The 17,472-nt window shown below is 36.1% G+C and overlaps 1 protein-coding gene across 1 annotated transcript in view; it reads right to left on the bottom strand.

The window, feature by feature from the left end:
- Positions 1 to 17,472, bottom strand: part of brinp3a.1 (bone morphogenetic protein/retinoic acid inducible neural-specific 3a, tandem duplicate 1) — a 60,850-nt gene that overhangs the window by 41,741 nt on the left and 1,637 nt on the right. The window contains exon 3 of the mRNA XM_083566964.1: positions 16,679 to 16,962. Coding sequence (XP_083423090.1) covers positions 16,679 to 16,908 — 230 coding nt within the window. The 5' untranslated portion in view covers positions 16,909 to 16,962. The remainder of the gene's footprint in view (positions 1 to 16,678; positions 16,963 to 17,472) is intronic.

The raw sequence follows: 17,472 nt of genomic DNA, 5'->3' as shown, positions 1-17,472 counted from the left end.
TACTACCCGATTGTCCCAGAGTCTTGTTTCACAGTTCAAAAATTGTTTTTTCCTCTCTCATTGTACAGCAAAGATTTCAAAAAGATGAGTCAGACCCAGAAGTGCCCACTTGGTTATTTCTGTAAGTAGCCTGTTGTGCTTGAGACACTTGAAGATTTTAAGTGTTTCAGATATTATGAAATCATTCAGGATCCATTAGCTAGCCCAGCTAAGATGTCAAAGCTACTGTGTGCTGCTCATTCCCCTGTTAGCAGGAAGTTCAGTTTACTAGGCAAAAATGCATTAGCTTAATTAATGTAAAAAGACAAAGAAGTACCAGGTAATACCATCTAGAACCATCTTGAGCCATAGGTAAAATCTACCTATCAAAGCTGTATCCTGCAAGGGATTACAATTACACTGTTCCACTTCTCCACAACAAAATGTTTCTTTGTTTTGATGGACAGCATGTTCACAGGAGAATTCGTTTTTACTGAAGCCATCTGATAAGCTACATAAGCCTTTGTGTTTGTTATTGTCTCTTGGCAAATTCAGTCTATGACATTCTGCAACAGTTCAACCAACAAGCAACAACACACCCAAGTCAATAACTACTCGCTTTGTCAACACTCATTAAATCGGGGAGAAGAGAAGGAACACATTTGAGACCTGAAAAATCCTCTGATACAAATAACACATGCGCAAAACGCCATTTCATATCACTGTGACAGTCTAGAGGTGTTAGCAGCTAGATACATTTTTAGCTCAATCCCCCTATTCAAAACATGTACACCATTGCAAATCTGTCAATTTGCACTGCCTCCTTTTTATTCATGTCATCATATTCACACACCCCACAGGGAAAATTAGCAAGTAACCATATGCTCAACACTTTTAAACACCAGCTAAAGTTAGCGCAAAAGTTTTCTCTTGGTTAATCAGCTTTCAGGGCTCATGACAAGCCAGAAGCAAGCCAAAGGCAGTACGTTGTACATTTGGCTGTCCTATCACTAAGGTCCTCCCTCAATTGTTTATTTAGGTCTCCGTATACATTAAGCATGTATATTGCATGTGCAATGCATCATCTCCCTTTAGGACCCTATTAAGCTCCTGAATGATAATTGTGTTGGAACAGCATGTCAAACGGCCAATCAGGGCAAGAGTCGATGCTTGCACATTGAATTACATATGTCACATGTTATTTCTTTCCTAATACTAATCAGTAAGAATGCATTGGCAAACACAAGGTTCCATCTCGCTTATTAAGAAAGTGCCTTGATATGTCCTAAGTCTCAACACATTTCCTTGTATGGGAAGTGGTGAATTTGGTCTCTGCGCTGTTCCTTTATTTGTTCAATTTTCTTACTATCACATTGTGTAAAGACATGATCCTATTTTATTTTAGCCAAAAAACATGGCCGATAAGAATTCCAACTCCCAGCAACCTCTGGTACCCTCAGTCCAAATTATATGCATTTTTTTCCCTCCTTTTTCAAGTTCCTCTTTCTTTATCTACTGCATTTCTATATATATATATTTTTTTTTTTCCCTTTTGTAACCCTGTTTTCTTGTTTTTGACCTGGTTGCAATGGATAGACCTGTCTTGCTCCATTCAACCTGTTTTTCAATTGAGTTTTACATGCTGTTTTGGATTATCCACCAAGCCTGTTATCTGTCCCATTACTTTTGAGTGTCTCTGTTTTTATTACTGCCTCAATACTGTTGTGCCCACCTTTGTAAAAGTTATCTTTTTTTCGGCTTCCCTGTGACCTTTTTTGGTGATAAATTCTTGCTCTGAATTTGCATTCAACCCCTTTGAGTCTGATTTGTGAAACTAACGCATGCTCCTAAATAAACCCAATTAGAAACTAATAGCACAGGGTATGTCATCTTAGGCACACTGCTACACAACTCTGGTACACAACAGTGTATGTTATTAAAGAATAAAACAGTACATACAGTATAACAGACATAATCCACATTGTGCCTATTGTTCTCTATTCATTTATCATTGTAATAACTTTTGCATGAATTTGATTTATGCGGACTAAAAGATAATCAGATATTTGCTTACATACATTCCAATAAATGGCTCAGTACAGATTTTTACATTGATAACATATAAGAGCAATTAAAGAAAGAGTCAATAAAATTGTTAATCACAAATCATAGGATTATACTTTAATATCAGCTAACAGCACGTAACCTAAGCACAGGATATGCCATTGTGATGCAAATTTTTCCAAATAAATGCAAATGGACCTTTTGGCATTTCATAAACTTGCATCTCTTTAAAATTATACTTTTTCGGTCTGTAACATCCAAGACTGACTACATAGGAATGGTTCAGGTATCGGAGGCGAAGGAGGAAAAATGCCTGAAGGCAATCACTGCAGGTCCTCCATATTGTAACTATTATTGAATGGTTTGCACAGGGGTGGCCAGTAGCTTGATTTCATTCCTACAGCCCTCTGGAAACAAGATGAAAGCTTACAGACACCACACGAAGAAAGTAATTCCCTCCCCAAATGGAACAGCTAACACACAATTCACTCCAAATGCGACCGGGAAGAATTCTAGTAGCTTTTGACAGAGGAGAGTTGAGGCTTGTTGCCAAATCTGAAAGCAATAAATGGCCAGAGTGCAGCGAATGAGCACCCTGTTTTGAGCTGTGGCCAGGAGTTTTTATATGCCAGATGTTTTATTTAGCAAATTCTTCCCTAAATGGAGTCAGTGGATTTGACAGCTGATTGGACCAAAAAAGACACAAAATATAGAATATAATTCAGGACAGAATAAAACCAAAGAGAACATATAAATTATAGAACAAATGTAAAAGAATAACTCATATATTGGTTATCATTGATCTCAGGTTATATATTACATTTTATTTATTAATTTTTTTTTTAAAGATGTAGATCATGAGTATATTCTAAGGCATCAATTTGCTTTAGAATATTAACCAAAAGGTTCAATGTTTTACAAACCCGAATAATATTACATATATAGGTTTAAGTTTCAAGTTTTTTTTTTTTGTTTGTTTTTTTGTAAATGCCACCAAATGTGCACATATACAGAGGAATCGAAATACCATTTCTCTTTTCTCTTGTCAATGCAATATATAAAGTTTGTATTCAAATATTAGCAGTCAGTGCAATATAGAAACAGATTTTGTATGAAGGTAACAGCAGTATACTTGTCATAAATGTATATATATATATATATATATATATATATATATATATATATATATATATATATATATATATATATATATATATATATATAGTGTGTGTGTGTGTGTGTGTGTATATAAACTGAATATATGTGCAGTATATTATGAATATACAGTTCACCTGAGTAAATGTAAACAGTTAATTTTGTTAATAGGCAAGTATACATCCAAATATATGTAAACATTCTGAATTTCTGAGTATAAGGCTTTTGTAATGTGCACGACAGATAGCAATTTTTTTATATATCAACACCTTTATATGATACTTGATGATAAATGAAGGTAGACAAAGATTAAACAAGTCAATTGGCAGTAATAAAATGAAATTGAAAAAGCAACTGTACAGTTACACCAACACTTCCAGTTGCTGAGAGATGTAGAGGGTATATTTAGTTTCATTTCAAATGTTTTGCCTGATTTCATTTCTACAGCGCAGGGAACAGAGCAGAGCAGAACATAAACCATGCGACATTTCAAAGGAAAACCCCACAACATCCCTGACATCACTCAAATCACATCCAAAAGCTCCATCACCTTATCTTGTCCTCCCCTCAGGTTTACCTCAGACCTGTGGGAATCACTGTCTTCCTCAAGGCATTTGTAATATAGGATGTGCGCATATGCAAACAGTGCTGAGAGAAGTTTAGGATCCTTCATTCTGCACCACATTCATAAGGGACATATTCTGTATGTAGCTTGCATACGCCAGCAATCATGTCGATCGCTTGCCTGAAAACTGCATCGTACAACTACTGATCAAAGGAACATTAATTTCAAGTCAAAAAGACAATTATAATGCTTCACAATTTGGAACATCACTTCTGTTTATGAATAATTGCTGTTTCTTTAACATTGGCTCAATGTAAATTGGAAAGCATGAGTTTCATCCGAAGCCAAAAGCGCCAATGAAGTAAAAAATATTTATGGGACATGATCAGAGCAAATAATAACACTTATAATAACTCTGAATATAAATAGGCAACTTAATTTATGACTAAAACATAAAAAGACATGGAAGACAATCAACAATGGAGTTGTGTGATGTAAAATAGAGTCACTATTACCATTCAGTTGATTATTTTCTGATAACTAAAGTATTGTTTCCCTGTTATATTATAACCAAGCCTAACATTGTGTTATCTAATGAAGCTTGAAACAGTAGCGAAAGAAAGTACAGAAATATATATAAACAAAATGAAAACTGGAACAGACACAATAGATAAGAACTAAGAAACCTGACAGTGAAGACATAAACCAAAACATGAAACAACCATAAACCGAAAAGAAATGTAGCCCAGCTAGGGTTATTATTAAGCATTATTACACTTATTTCCTGTTTACAGGGGTATTTATAGGGTTTTGATGCAAATAGTGTCATAACAGTGTCCATGTGTTGTGTTGTGTTCCTATACTTTTCCATTTTTAGAGTAATGGCAAATTATTATGTTTGTTAATAAAGGAATTGTCGTGTTTTTGCCTAGCAGCTTTGTTTTGTGATTGGCTAAAATTTGCTAAACACACGCAAAACAGACACCGAAGGAAGACAAATGCGAGACAAAAACTCCCATTAAAATGCATGTGCTACTCACATAACCCTGACACGTTTTAAAACGTAGCAAAGAATTTCATGTATGTTTGCACCATTTGGTGTAGTTGAATGTTATAATACAACAGTTACAATGAGATGCTATAATCATTCCTTTCCTTATGACCCTCTCTGTTGTTCCCTCTTGTTAATAATCATTTAGAAAGTCAACTTAATTAGCAGGTTTAAATCTTGAATGGACAGTTGAATAGATTGATGATACTATAGAACATATTAGAAAGAGCTCATTAAAAACCTTGCAACCAAAACAATTGCCTGAGCGACAGTTATAGGGAATTAATGAATACCTCTTGGGCTATCGGAATCGAGAATTCAACATTGATCTGAATCATTTCAGATTCACAACATTCCGAATTGTCGCTTTTCAGAGTAGTTCTTCTTGTTAATTTTAATTCAATATAATGCTATAAATGACAATATTATTTAAAGGTGATTTATTCATCTGCTTCAGGTTTTTACTCTATTATCCATTCCTGTTTATTGACAGTGTGCAGACAAGCATACTCTATAAGAAGCAGCTTTTTTTTTTTTGATACATACAACAGTGCGCTGATACATCTGGATCACAATTAGGATAATGAACAGGGGATAAACAGAGATTTCCTTTATTAAAAAAAATAAATAACACACATGACACTGATGCTTTACAGCTCAGAGAGCACCATCTGTTTCCATTTGCGCTAAACAAAGTACCAATCTTCCATCCCTTCCATTAAGTAACATTAATTACTTTTAATATTCCAAAAGGTTTATTAACTCATAACACCGTTCACGGCATGTGCATTATACATTCTAGAAAAACCTGGGTGTTGTTTTAATGCTGGATCTTGACATTTCTTAATCATTAAATTATGTAAATCAGTAATTTCTCTTACACAAAGATTAAAAAGGAAAGAAAATGATTAATTAACTCTGAAGATACATTGTTTCGGTCCACATTTACCATATTGTGTTTAGCAATACTTTATTGAGCTACTGGTCTTCTAGGTGTGCATTAAATTTATGGCATTTGGCAGACGCCCTTATTCAGAGTGACATGTTTTATCTCATTCATACACCTGAACAGTTAGAGTAATAAGGGGAGTAATAGAGTAATAAGGGGACACAGAGGGCAGGAGTGGCAGCTTGGTGTGGCTGAGATTTAAACTCACAACTTTTGTATCCAAAGTGCATTGCCTTAACCACTAAGCTAGCAATTAAAAACTAAACAGTTGAAAGTTAAAGGCCTTGCTCAAGGGCCCAGCAGTAGCCGGGTGGTGGTTTTATGATTTGAACATCTTCTGATCCAAAGTCTAATTTTTTAACTACCAAGCTACCACTTCTCAAGCTTAGGGTACATTAAAACTCACAGGACCCAACAAACATGTTGCAAATGTGATTTATATACATATGTCCTTAAAGGCCTCATTTGTTAATGTAAGTGTGTACTCAGTGCTGTTTGAAAAAAAACTCTGCATTAATCAAGTGTCAGTATTTTTTTTTGATAAAGCAAAAAACAAAACAAAAAAAAACAAAACAAAGGCAGCAACAACAAAAAAACCCCACACAGATGCAGTTCGTCTTTTAGAGTAGAACGATGGCCTTCATGGGATGAACTAAGTAAACAGTCTCACATCAGTGGCTAAAGAAGGAGTAAGTGTTTCGTCCTTGTTCCGGCTGCGAGCGCAAGTACAAGAACAAGAACACTCCAGAGAAAACGCATGTCTTTAAACATAAAAAATGAGACAATTAACTAGGGCGTAACTCCACTACCCTCCTAACCTCATCTCCCTTCGGCCTTGTAAATAAATTTCCTTCTGTGGTCCCACAGTATTGAGTAAAGCAAACGTAGTTTCGAACCCTTATGGGCCAATCAACACGTTACGAGTTAATGAGATTTAGATTACCACAGAGGATGTTCAGTACACACCAGTGTGCTGCGGATTAGACTGGCACAATTGTCACGTTGATGTAGTTCATCCAAAAATGTTGTCAATTTGTGTACAAAGAACTGAGGAAAATCCTTAAATCCTAAAACATTAGGGATGAAACAGCATGGTCCAGAATATAAAACATGACTCCAATACATCATGATCTATGTATTAAAGAGCTGCAATATAGAAACAATAAAAAAAAATAATAATAATAATTAAATAAAAATAATAATAAACAAAGACTATACTTTCATCTTCTAAATTATTACCAATTATGCAACACAAGATTCTTTCGTGTCATTGGTGGCAGCATAGATCTCTCTTGTGTCCTGACCTAATTTTTAATAATAACAAGCAGCATTTATAGAATATTGATATATAGATTTTGCACTCAATCATGAAAATTTTAAAATTCCTAGAGATGTATATATCTTTGCCCCATTTCAGAGTATAATATCATATATTATATAAATATATTCATAGATTTAAAAAAAATTTCTGGGCAAACAATGTCTTGAAATGACATAATATCAAGCTAATAATGTTAAAAAATAATAATTTGGCAAAAAAAAAAAAAGCTTTGTGTTAAAATTTCTCACCAATGATTTGTGGTATAATCACCATTAAAAGTTTTATATTTTAACATTTCTCTCAGGATTTTATAATAAACAAGATATGAAATACATTTGGAGTTTGTTACCAAATTGTAAAAATGTGTTTAAGATGTTTTAGTTTGTCATATTGCACCACTCTTGTTGTGAGGCCCTTGATACATTTCTAGCAGGATCTAACAAGGATCAGCCTAAGGTGACCTAACCTAGGACTCAACATCTACAAGATGAAAGGTAAAGTTTAGGTGCAACATCAGTCAGACAGCAGGACTGTTATGACCAGCATTAGATGAAACTACTGTAGACTCTTGCAATGGAATACCCAAATTCCTCTGTGACCGAGCCTGGCTATCCTCTTCCTGAACTGGAAAGAACTGGCCCTTCCCTTCTCTCTATCAATACAGAGAGCAATGCAATTTGATCAAGGTCATCTGGTAAGACATGTGTACAAAATTGGATGGTTAATCCTCTCCCCTGGCATTGCATGAGTATCAGCTTGGAAAGATGTAATGAATAGCTGCATGTGTTCCATTGCAATGTTACACGTGTAGCAGTGAATGCCTTGTGGACCTCGATTTGAGCAAAAGACAAATAAAAAGAGAGCCTCCTATAAGTAGCTGATAAATAACTGTATGGTACATTCTGTAGTACTTTTACACCGTAACATTGATGCATGATATTGTTTATTTTTCTAAACGCTTAAAGCAATTCAACATGTTTATTAAATAATCATGTTAGACTATGCATAAACCGTTTATGCCCTGTTACCTTATTTCTACACAATCTACTTTTTTTTATTTATTTTTTTTATTATTATTTGCAATTTAAAGGCAAAAATAGGTTCCTTTTATTCATAAATCGTAGTTTATGTAAACTTCTAAAGTATAAATTTGATATAAAACGTTTTTCCTACATGAAAAACCAATTTATTGTTTGAAGCTTTTAAATACAGTGGGTACGGAAAGTATTCAGACCCCCTTAAATTTTTCACTTTTTGTTATATTGCAGCCATTTGCTAAAATCATTTAAGTTCATTCTTCTTCCTCATGAATGTACACACAGCTCCCCATACTGACAGAAAAACACAGAATTGTTGACATTGTTGCAGATTTATTAAAAAAGAAAAACTGAAATATCACATGGTCCTAAGTATTCAGACCCTTTGCTGTGACACTCATATATTTAACTCAGGTCCTCTCCATTTCTTCTGATCATCCTTGAGATGGTTCTACACCTTCATTTGAGTCCAGAAATGTTTGATTATACTGATTGGACTTGATTAGGAAAGCCACACACCTGTTTATATAAGACCTTACAGATCACAATGCATGTCAGAGCAAATGAGAATCATTAAGGTCAAAGGAACTGTCTGAAGAGCTCAGAGACAGAATTGTGGCAAGGCACAGATCTGGCCAAGGTTCCAAAAAATTTTTGCTGCACTTAAGGTTTCTAAGAGCACAGTGGCCTCCATAATCCTCAAATGGAAGACGTTTGGGACGACCAGAACCATTCCTAGAGCTGGCCGACCGGCCAAACTGAGCTATCGGGGAAGAAGAGCCTTGGTGAGAGAGGTAAAGAAGAACCCAAAGATCACTGTGGCTGAGCTCCAGAGATGCAGTCGGGAGATGGGAGAAAGTTGTAGAAAGTCAACCATCACTGCAGCCCTTCACCAGTGGGGCTTTATAGCAGAGTGGCCCGACGGAAGCCTCTCCTCAGTGCAGGACACATGAAAACCCGCATGGAGTTCTCCAAGATGGTGAGAAATAAGATTCTCTGGTCTGATGAGACCAAGATAGAACTTTTTGGCCTTAATTCTAAGCGGTATGTGTGGAGAAAACCAGGCACTTCTCATCACCTGTCCAGTACAGTCTCAACAATGAAGCATGGTGGTGGCAGCATCATGCTGTGGGGGTGTTTTTCAGCTGCAGGGACAGGACGACTGATTGCACTCAAGGGAAAGATGAATGCGGCCAAGCACAGGGATATCCTGGACGAAAACCTTCTCCAGAGTGCTTTGGACCTCAGACTGGGCTGAAGGTTTACCTTCCAACAAGACAATGACCCTAAGCACACAGTTAAAATAACGATGTAGTGGCTTCACAACAACTCTGTGACTGTTCTTGAATGGCCCAGCCAGAGCAATGACTTAAACCCAATTGAGCATCTCTGGAGAGACCTAAAAATAGCTGTCCACCAACGTTTACCGTCCAACCTGACAGAACTGGAGAGGATCTGCAAGGAGGAATGGCAGAAGATCCCTGAATCCAGGTGTGAAAAACTTGTTGCATCTTTCCCAAAAAGACTCCTGGCTGTATTAGATCAAAAGGGGGCTTCTACTAAATACTGAGCAAAGGGTCTGAATACTTAGGACCATGTGATATTTCAGTTTTTCTTTTTTAATAAATCTGCAACAGTGTCAAAAATTCTGTGTTTTTCTGTCAATATAGGGTGCTGTGTGTACATTAATGAGAAAAAGAAATGAACTTAAATGATTTTAGCAAATGGCTGCAAAATAAAAAAGAGTGAAAAATTTAAGGGGGTCTGAATACTTTCCGTACCCACTGTATGTACAAAATAAATACATCAAAACATGTCATAGAGAATGGATGAGGCTGTGTTTTGCTCAAATCATACCTCACAGTCTAAGATGACCCAGTGTAATAAATCATTTTTAGAAATTCATTAGAATTAATTGAAAACAGGGTTATTGTAATGTTCATAATTTAATAAATAAATTTCATAGTTTATATATGATTGTGTTATATATATATATATATATATATATATATATATATATATATATATATATATATATATATATATATATATATATATATATATATATATTACACTGAATTACCAGGCAAAATATGGCTCACAATGACCAAAGAAAAAGCTTACAATAGCCTCAAAAACAAGTTATTGGTTATGAAATTAGCAAGAAACTAGCAAAAAAAAAAAGATATCATAGTACGTGATAGCATTTCATCTTGATTTTTTTACATTCTTAAGCTTTGGGTACATCTCTGACCAAATGTTTCTGTTTTGGCATTTATTTCTGCTGATGATTTTTTGCCATTGAAAGAACATTAAAAAACTATCGAATACTTTTTTAAACTGGGGTTTGTTAGCATATTTCTAGCAGCCTTAACCAGAACTATCTCAACCATATTGTGGAATCATCATCTACACGATGAAAGGTAACGTTTAGGTGTAACATAAGTCAGACAGCAGGATTGGAATTCAAAGACAAACACAGGTTCCTTTTATTCAAAAATCATGTCATATGCAAAATTCCCATATAAAATACCAATTGTTGGAGAAACAAATGAAGCATGTGCAATTAAAATGTGCAATGACTCTAAATAGGCTGTTTTTTCCCAAATCATACCTTACAGTCTAAATCGACCCGGTGTACTTAATATTGTTTAGAAATTCATTAGAATACATTAAAAACATGCTTTTTTTGTGCATGTTTATCATTTTAATGTTCTACTTCTTCGTTTTTTCTGTTGCCTTCTGCTTACTCTTGTCTGCCGTCTCGACTTTAAGTTCCCTTTTAAAGTGTCTTGCATTTTGTTTTATGTATATTGTTGCATTGAAGCGCTACCTCATTTCCTCGTGCAATGAGCATAATAATAAACGTGACTATGCCTTGTCCAAAACCATTTCTTTCTAAACTGTCACTGATTGAGGGATCACAATATGCTGTCGAACATCTATATTAACGAGCGATGCACAAAACTTGTTAAACAAGCTAATGTGGAATATGTAATGACGGCTTGTTGATAAATGCGTATTCATTAGAACAGTAGACGCATGAATAGTGACAAATTAGATAAAGTATCTGGATATAAAAAATCGGCCTGATTGCAATAAATGCGAGTAGAAAAGCAAAGCAAACGGAAGCATCTCAGACAAGTTCGTGTAAAGCTCTGGCAAACAGATTCAAGTAATTGAGTGTGTGATATTTAGAAAGATGTGTGCAGTTTAATTTTAAAATCTCAATCCATGGAATTAGACTATAATCCTCAGAACCATAAATACTGGGCTGGGGAAATGAGAAATCCATTAGTTGGCCTACCAGAAATGCAAAAGCTCAAGTGCGCTGCCCAGTCACGTGTTTTGTTTGCCCAGAAAGCTTATTAACTACACTAAAAAGTGAGAGCTAATGTACTGTAGTGATGTATGCCAAGCTAGTTAGGTATGTAAGTGCAGTAATACAGATGGGGAAAAATTACACAAGTATATGTTTGAGCAGCACACTGTGCTGGAACCATTTGGCAAAAAGTCAGCAATTGGTTGGTGAATGTTTCAGCTGTGAGATGGAGTGCTCTGTTCTCACATTACATGTAAATATTATCAAGCTGGCTTAACTCCATTTTGTCAGTGACTCCATATATCTGTGCATTCCTGATACTGAAAGTATTGTCCAAGCTCACTGGTCTGCATACCAAATCCCATTCTACCACAACAAAGCTCCCTTGGGTCGATGTGTGTAGTGCAGCAGATTCGGATGATTTAGATTTATTATTTATTGCTGCAAAAAGTACAATCGAACAAACAAACAAATACATATTGATGCTTGGCTTTTCTATCTCATTACTACCATCACACATGCTCTATAGTGGTTGGCCTTTATCTCTTTTTTTCTCTCTGTCTCGCTCTTGCCCTTTAATAACTGCATATCTGTATGCAGTTGCGTATATATAATGGCTCAAACGCCTGTTTCTAGCTCTAAAATGGCATTCTGGAATTTGTAAGCGAGCTTTGGGTTTTGATCTGTAAGAAATGAGTTTCACACACCGAGCGTTTTAAGGACAAAAACTTAATTTGTGCCCTGCAATAAAACATCTGAACAACATTGTAACTGGAGTTACTGTGGTGTAAGTGAAATAATTGAATTTGGTCTGTTGAATTATTAGAAAATTCCTCCTTGCGATTTTTATCGTACCTATAGTTTACAATCACGATCAAATGTAATCATTGGTATCCGGCTATGATATAAGAGGAATAAAACATCCTGAGACATGCTGTTACTGTGAAATATTTAACACTCAGGTGGTGAAGGTATTAGCAGTTTGTGTTGCGTTAAGCATATCTCTTTATTGACAACTAATTCAACATGGACCTGAGTGGAAGGAGTCTCCTGTGTAAGCACATGGTAAGAGACTTAACTAATGCTAGCATAACAAAGGCCGACTAGCAGAGGAGAGTAACACACTTTTAGGAAAGCATTAACTGTCCTCTTCCACATACGCAATATGACAAATGCACATGATTGGCTGGTGTCACCACTGTGATTGACAACGGCAGACAGAAAAAGAGAGCAGGACCAATTTTGCTGTCGAGACTCCTAGCAACAGAAGGCTGTGGCATCATCCAGATTTTTCTTATTATTTTATATTATCTTCAACACAGAGAATAAGAAAGGGTGATGGGAGAAACAACTGGGTTTTCAGAAACACTGTTTAATACTTTATTCTGATTGGTTGACATGTGTTATAAGGTGTGCAATTATTTGTTAGTTAATGCAAAGCTAAAGTAATTCCAGGTAGATCTTTAAACCACATTACAGTCCCACATCAGTTCCAGATCACTTTAATGAATTACACACAATAGACAACTTTGTCTGTAAAATTCTTGCATTTCATTCTAGATTACTTCAATACATTCAATGTCTGCTGTTCTAGAAATTACCACCTTCTCAACAGTCAGATTCAGGATTTAATAGCACTGTGTTTTGCATTATAGCATCTTATGTCATGGTACAAATAAAGAAACACTGTAGAGACTTACAACAAGGCTTAATGTCTCATTATGGCAATCACACATGCTCTTTCACAAACTCATTCTTTCTGATCTCGTCCTCCCCCCTTATCTCTTTCCCTCTTGCCTTCCAGAAACTGCATATCAATGGCCCAAGCCTGCATTTCTGGCTCTAAAATGTTGTTTCGGAATTATCAATGAAGCCTCAAATTATGGACTTGTGAGACATTATTTCTACACATAAGAGCACTTCAAGAGCAAAATCCTGAAAATGTCCAGGAATAGAACATCTCAACAGCACCTTAAAGTGCAGTAACTGTGGTTTAAGCAGAATAATCAACTTTGTTTGAGTTATTAAAAACTAAAGAACACCTCGTATAGGCATTGATTGTTCTAATAAATAACAGAATCAATTAATCCATGGCAAACAAGCCAACGGTCCTCTTTTCTCTATATATAAATGCGTAATTATCGGCATGCTGCAATGACATTTGAGGAATGAAACACACCAGGATATGCAGTTACTACTGAATAATCAACACTCGAGTGGCAATATCTATTTGCTATTCGTGTCGGAGCACATCATATCACTATGTTATTGAATATTTTCCTACATCAGAGTTTTTATTCCTTGTATAACGAGCCGGTTGCTCGAGCGCTAGTGATGAGCAGCGCATACCGAACTCTGTGCTTTAATTAAGGTGTAAAGGCTCAGCTTCTATTCCTCAGTGACTCTTTACAGGCTGACCTTTTCAGTGGCTGAAACACGGCAAGAGATGGCTTGAAAGCACATTAGACAACTATATTCGAACATATTTATTTTCTATAAACATCTTCCACACACAGTTATTAAGGCAATCCATTGTTTTGAATATATCTGTGAGGACTGGTGCTTCAGCCTTTGGTAGTGCAGAAATGCACACTGAGACTTTATACTTAATTATAAGTTTATGTATATAAATATAAATATAAATTCAGTGTGTTTGCTGTGAAAAACTTGCTGTCAGGTGCTAATAGCAAACCTCCCCATGCGCCCACTGACAGCGCTTGTCAGCTTAGCTAGTTCTTCTTAAAGACACAATGAATATCACCAGTAATTCTCCACAGAAAGCGTCGTCCTGCTAATTCCTTCCACACTAGCTCGCTATAAGCCTGTGTACACACTTCTAAACGTCAACAGCTCTATAATAAGTGCAGACTTGCATGCTGGGAATAAAGCAGATGTAACGTACGCTAATTTATTCATCACGGCAAAGGGCTAGATTCTCAAGGGTACATCTGTTAAAAGATGAACTGTCGCATTTGTAATCTGTTCAAAAAAGAAGAAAAAAAACAAAACATGGATTGAACAAAAACATGATTTTAAGGATGCAGAGATTAATATATATAAACAGTATATAATGAGGTTGATGGAAAGCCAAACTGGCTTTACAGAACCACACATTGTGGCACGGTGGTCTCTCGGGGAGCGTATGCAATTCCTGCCCAGGATATATCCGGGGACAAATCTATACAGTTCCATATATGTCTATGTGCTCTCAAGAGGAATGCTAACATTCACAAATGTCAGATGTCTTCTAGGTGTGTAATATTGCAGCGGCAATTTTCAAGGGTGATTCCATGATTGGAGGGTTATTTCTGTCATACTGATATTACATTTACAAATGTGGATGTGAACTAAAGAAAAGGATGTTTTTTGGATGATTCTATCCAGCATATGTACATGTTTTAGAGCAAATACCATATCTTGTAACAGGCACTACCATCCTTTAGAACTACTCTGTCCCCCTGATATATAATCATTAAACAGTTCATGAGGAAAAAAATCATTCTTGTATGTGAATCCATTTACCAACTCGTACTTAAAACATCCTTTACCATGTTATGAACATTTATATGCATTTTATTACCACAATTTCCACACCATTTCAACCTGAGCACATTAACAATTAACTATTAGAAATTCAGAGCTATTCAAAGTTCAAGTTGCTTTATCTACATTTTCTGGGTATCATCGAGAAGAATTACATGGACATTATAAAATTCAACACTGTTCATGTCTTTTATTCCATTACAAATAAAACCTCGAAATGCAACCACTATCAGAAACAAAAAAATGGAGATGTCTATTAAGGCTTACCTTATTATTTAGTGTTGTTCCTGAATGGTTTAAAGGCACATTCCCTTCATTATAGAAACATAATCAATTATAATAAAGTATAATTGTAAGACTTTGAAGGGCTAAATGGTGCACCAGTAATGAAATCACCCTTAACCTTTCGAGCAGCATTGAATAATAGATATGAATAAAGATTATAAGAAGATTGGTTTGTGCGAACTCATTATACAGCTTTCAAATCCTTGTTGCATATCTGAGCAACATGAATAAATATGAAAATGAATATGAAACACAAAAAGCAAGGCTGCAGGCTGTTACACGACTTGGCACTGATCCTCAACCCACATCTGTAAAACTTTTTTGCAGGAAAGTCACATGTGAGTACTAACATAATATTATAGTGGTTTCAGACACCTACCGCAAGTGGATTAGAAATTGCTTTTTAATGAATTTCTTTAATGACGTGATTAAAATTATTATTATTGTGTTTTTACATTGTTCATTCAAAGTGTGATATATATATATATATATATATATATATATATATATATATATATATATATATATATATATATATATATATATATATATATATAGGGAAGGGTTACATAGTAATGTATTTTCATATTATTATACGTATTTTTTTATTCCAATATTTACCCAGAATTTAATCATTCATTATCAAGATTGAAATGTAATATTATTATACCAAACCTTTTATTTCCCACTACATCTGATTATGTATTGTTTAAATAATGATGTGGCATGTGTGGTGTCGAGGAATATAAAAATGCATTGCCCATGTTTGCTTTTAAATTCTTCGTGAAACATTGGTCTCACAGTCAGATGTGAAAAATGTATGATTGCAGTTTTACATAAGTGTATTTTTTTTTACACACACACACACACACACACACACACACACGCACGCACATGCACACGCACATCCGCTCGCTTACTCACAAACTCATCCAGCATTCCAGCCCACCAGCAGGGGGAGATCCGGCTTAACACCGATTTTATGCGGCTGAAAAAAGAAATGACTATTCACGAATGTGCCGAGTTGTAGAGGACAGCACGTCTGTCTAACCCCGGTGTTGGCATCTCCATCTGTGCTGGGCTGCATGGGCACCGAGCCCTGCCAAACACGCGTGTCACTCACACTCATTTTCAGCTGCCTTTTGTGCTGCTGTTACTCCATCTAATCCACCATTCTCGAACTCGCATCAACTTGTGTCAATGCCTCAGCTGTCACGAGCCACACCTAATCATCTGCCGTCGCAATTCCCAGACCACAATGATGAACCCCTGAGGCCAAGATGACCGCTTGCAATCGCAATCTGCTGCTTTTGTTCGCCTTTTTTTTAACTATTCATGTGCAACAATGCCATTCATATGCTTTACATAATCTGTACAAAGGAATTCTAACTGCTTCATGTGACTCACCTGTAAATCTTGTACCTGGTGGTGAAGCCTTGTTGGTAGCGCTCCACAAACTCCGTAAATTCCTGCGACTGTTGAAAAGGCCCTTTGTCTGAAAGGAGCCAGCCGAATGGGCCAGCAGCATCCCGCGAGCCTGTGGCCGAGGCTACAACCCAGCAGTGGAGGCTTAGTAAAATACACTCCCATGGACACATGAGACACGCCAGTCTAAAAGCAACACACCGGCAGCTCATGCTTCACCCCACGACTCCACATTCTCTCAGGACTTTCCTCACCTCCTGAAAGTGCTAAGAGAGGAAAAAGCAAAGTTAGATGATGGCACCTCGGGTCTGGCCAAAAAAAACAACACAAAAAAAAAACGACTAAGACATAACACAACTTTCCTATTTTGTACAACATAAAAACAAGAGATGCTCCGGTGTCACGGCATTGGTATCAAACTGATATCGATGAGAAATGCTGGGTCAGTATAATGCAAGATTCTGACTTGTTCCTACTCTGAGAGACATGCAATACTTTATTATATCTCACACACATTCGCCCGAGAGATATTCGGAAACGCTTAATGTGAACAAAGCTTCACATGGTTTAGTGTACCAAAACACCGATTCTCACACACACACACACACACACACACACACACACACACACACACACACACACACACACACACTACTAAATGCCATTGTTCCACTAGACAATTTCATACCCAATTCAGTGACCTTCAGGTTGGATATAGAAAAATCAGCTGTAAGGAAACAGCATAACATGCTTTAATGTATTCAACATTTTATTGA

Source organism: Silurus aristotelis, assembly GCF_946808225.1.
Source record: "Silurus aristotelis genome assembly, chromosome: 2".
NCBI classification, from domain to species: domain Eukaryota; kingdom Metazoa; phylum Chordata; class Actinopteri; order Siluriformes; family Siluridae; genus Silurus; species Silurus aristotelis.
This window is presented reverse-complemented; position numbering and strand designations above follow the sequence as displayed.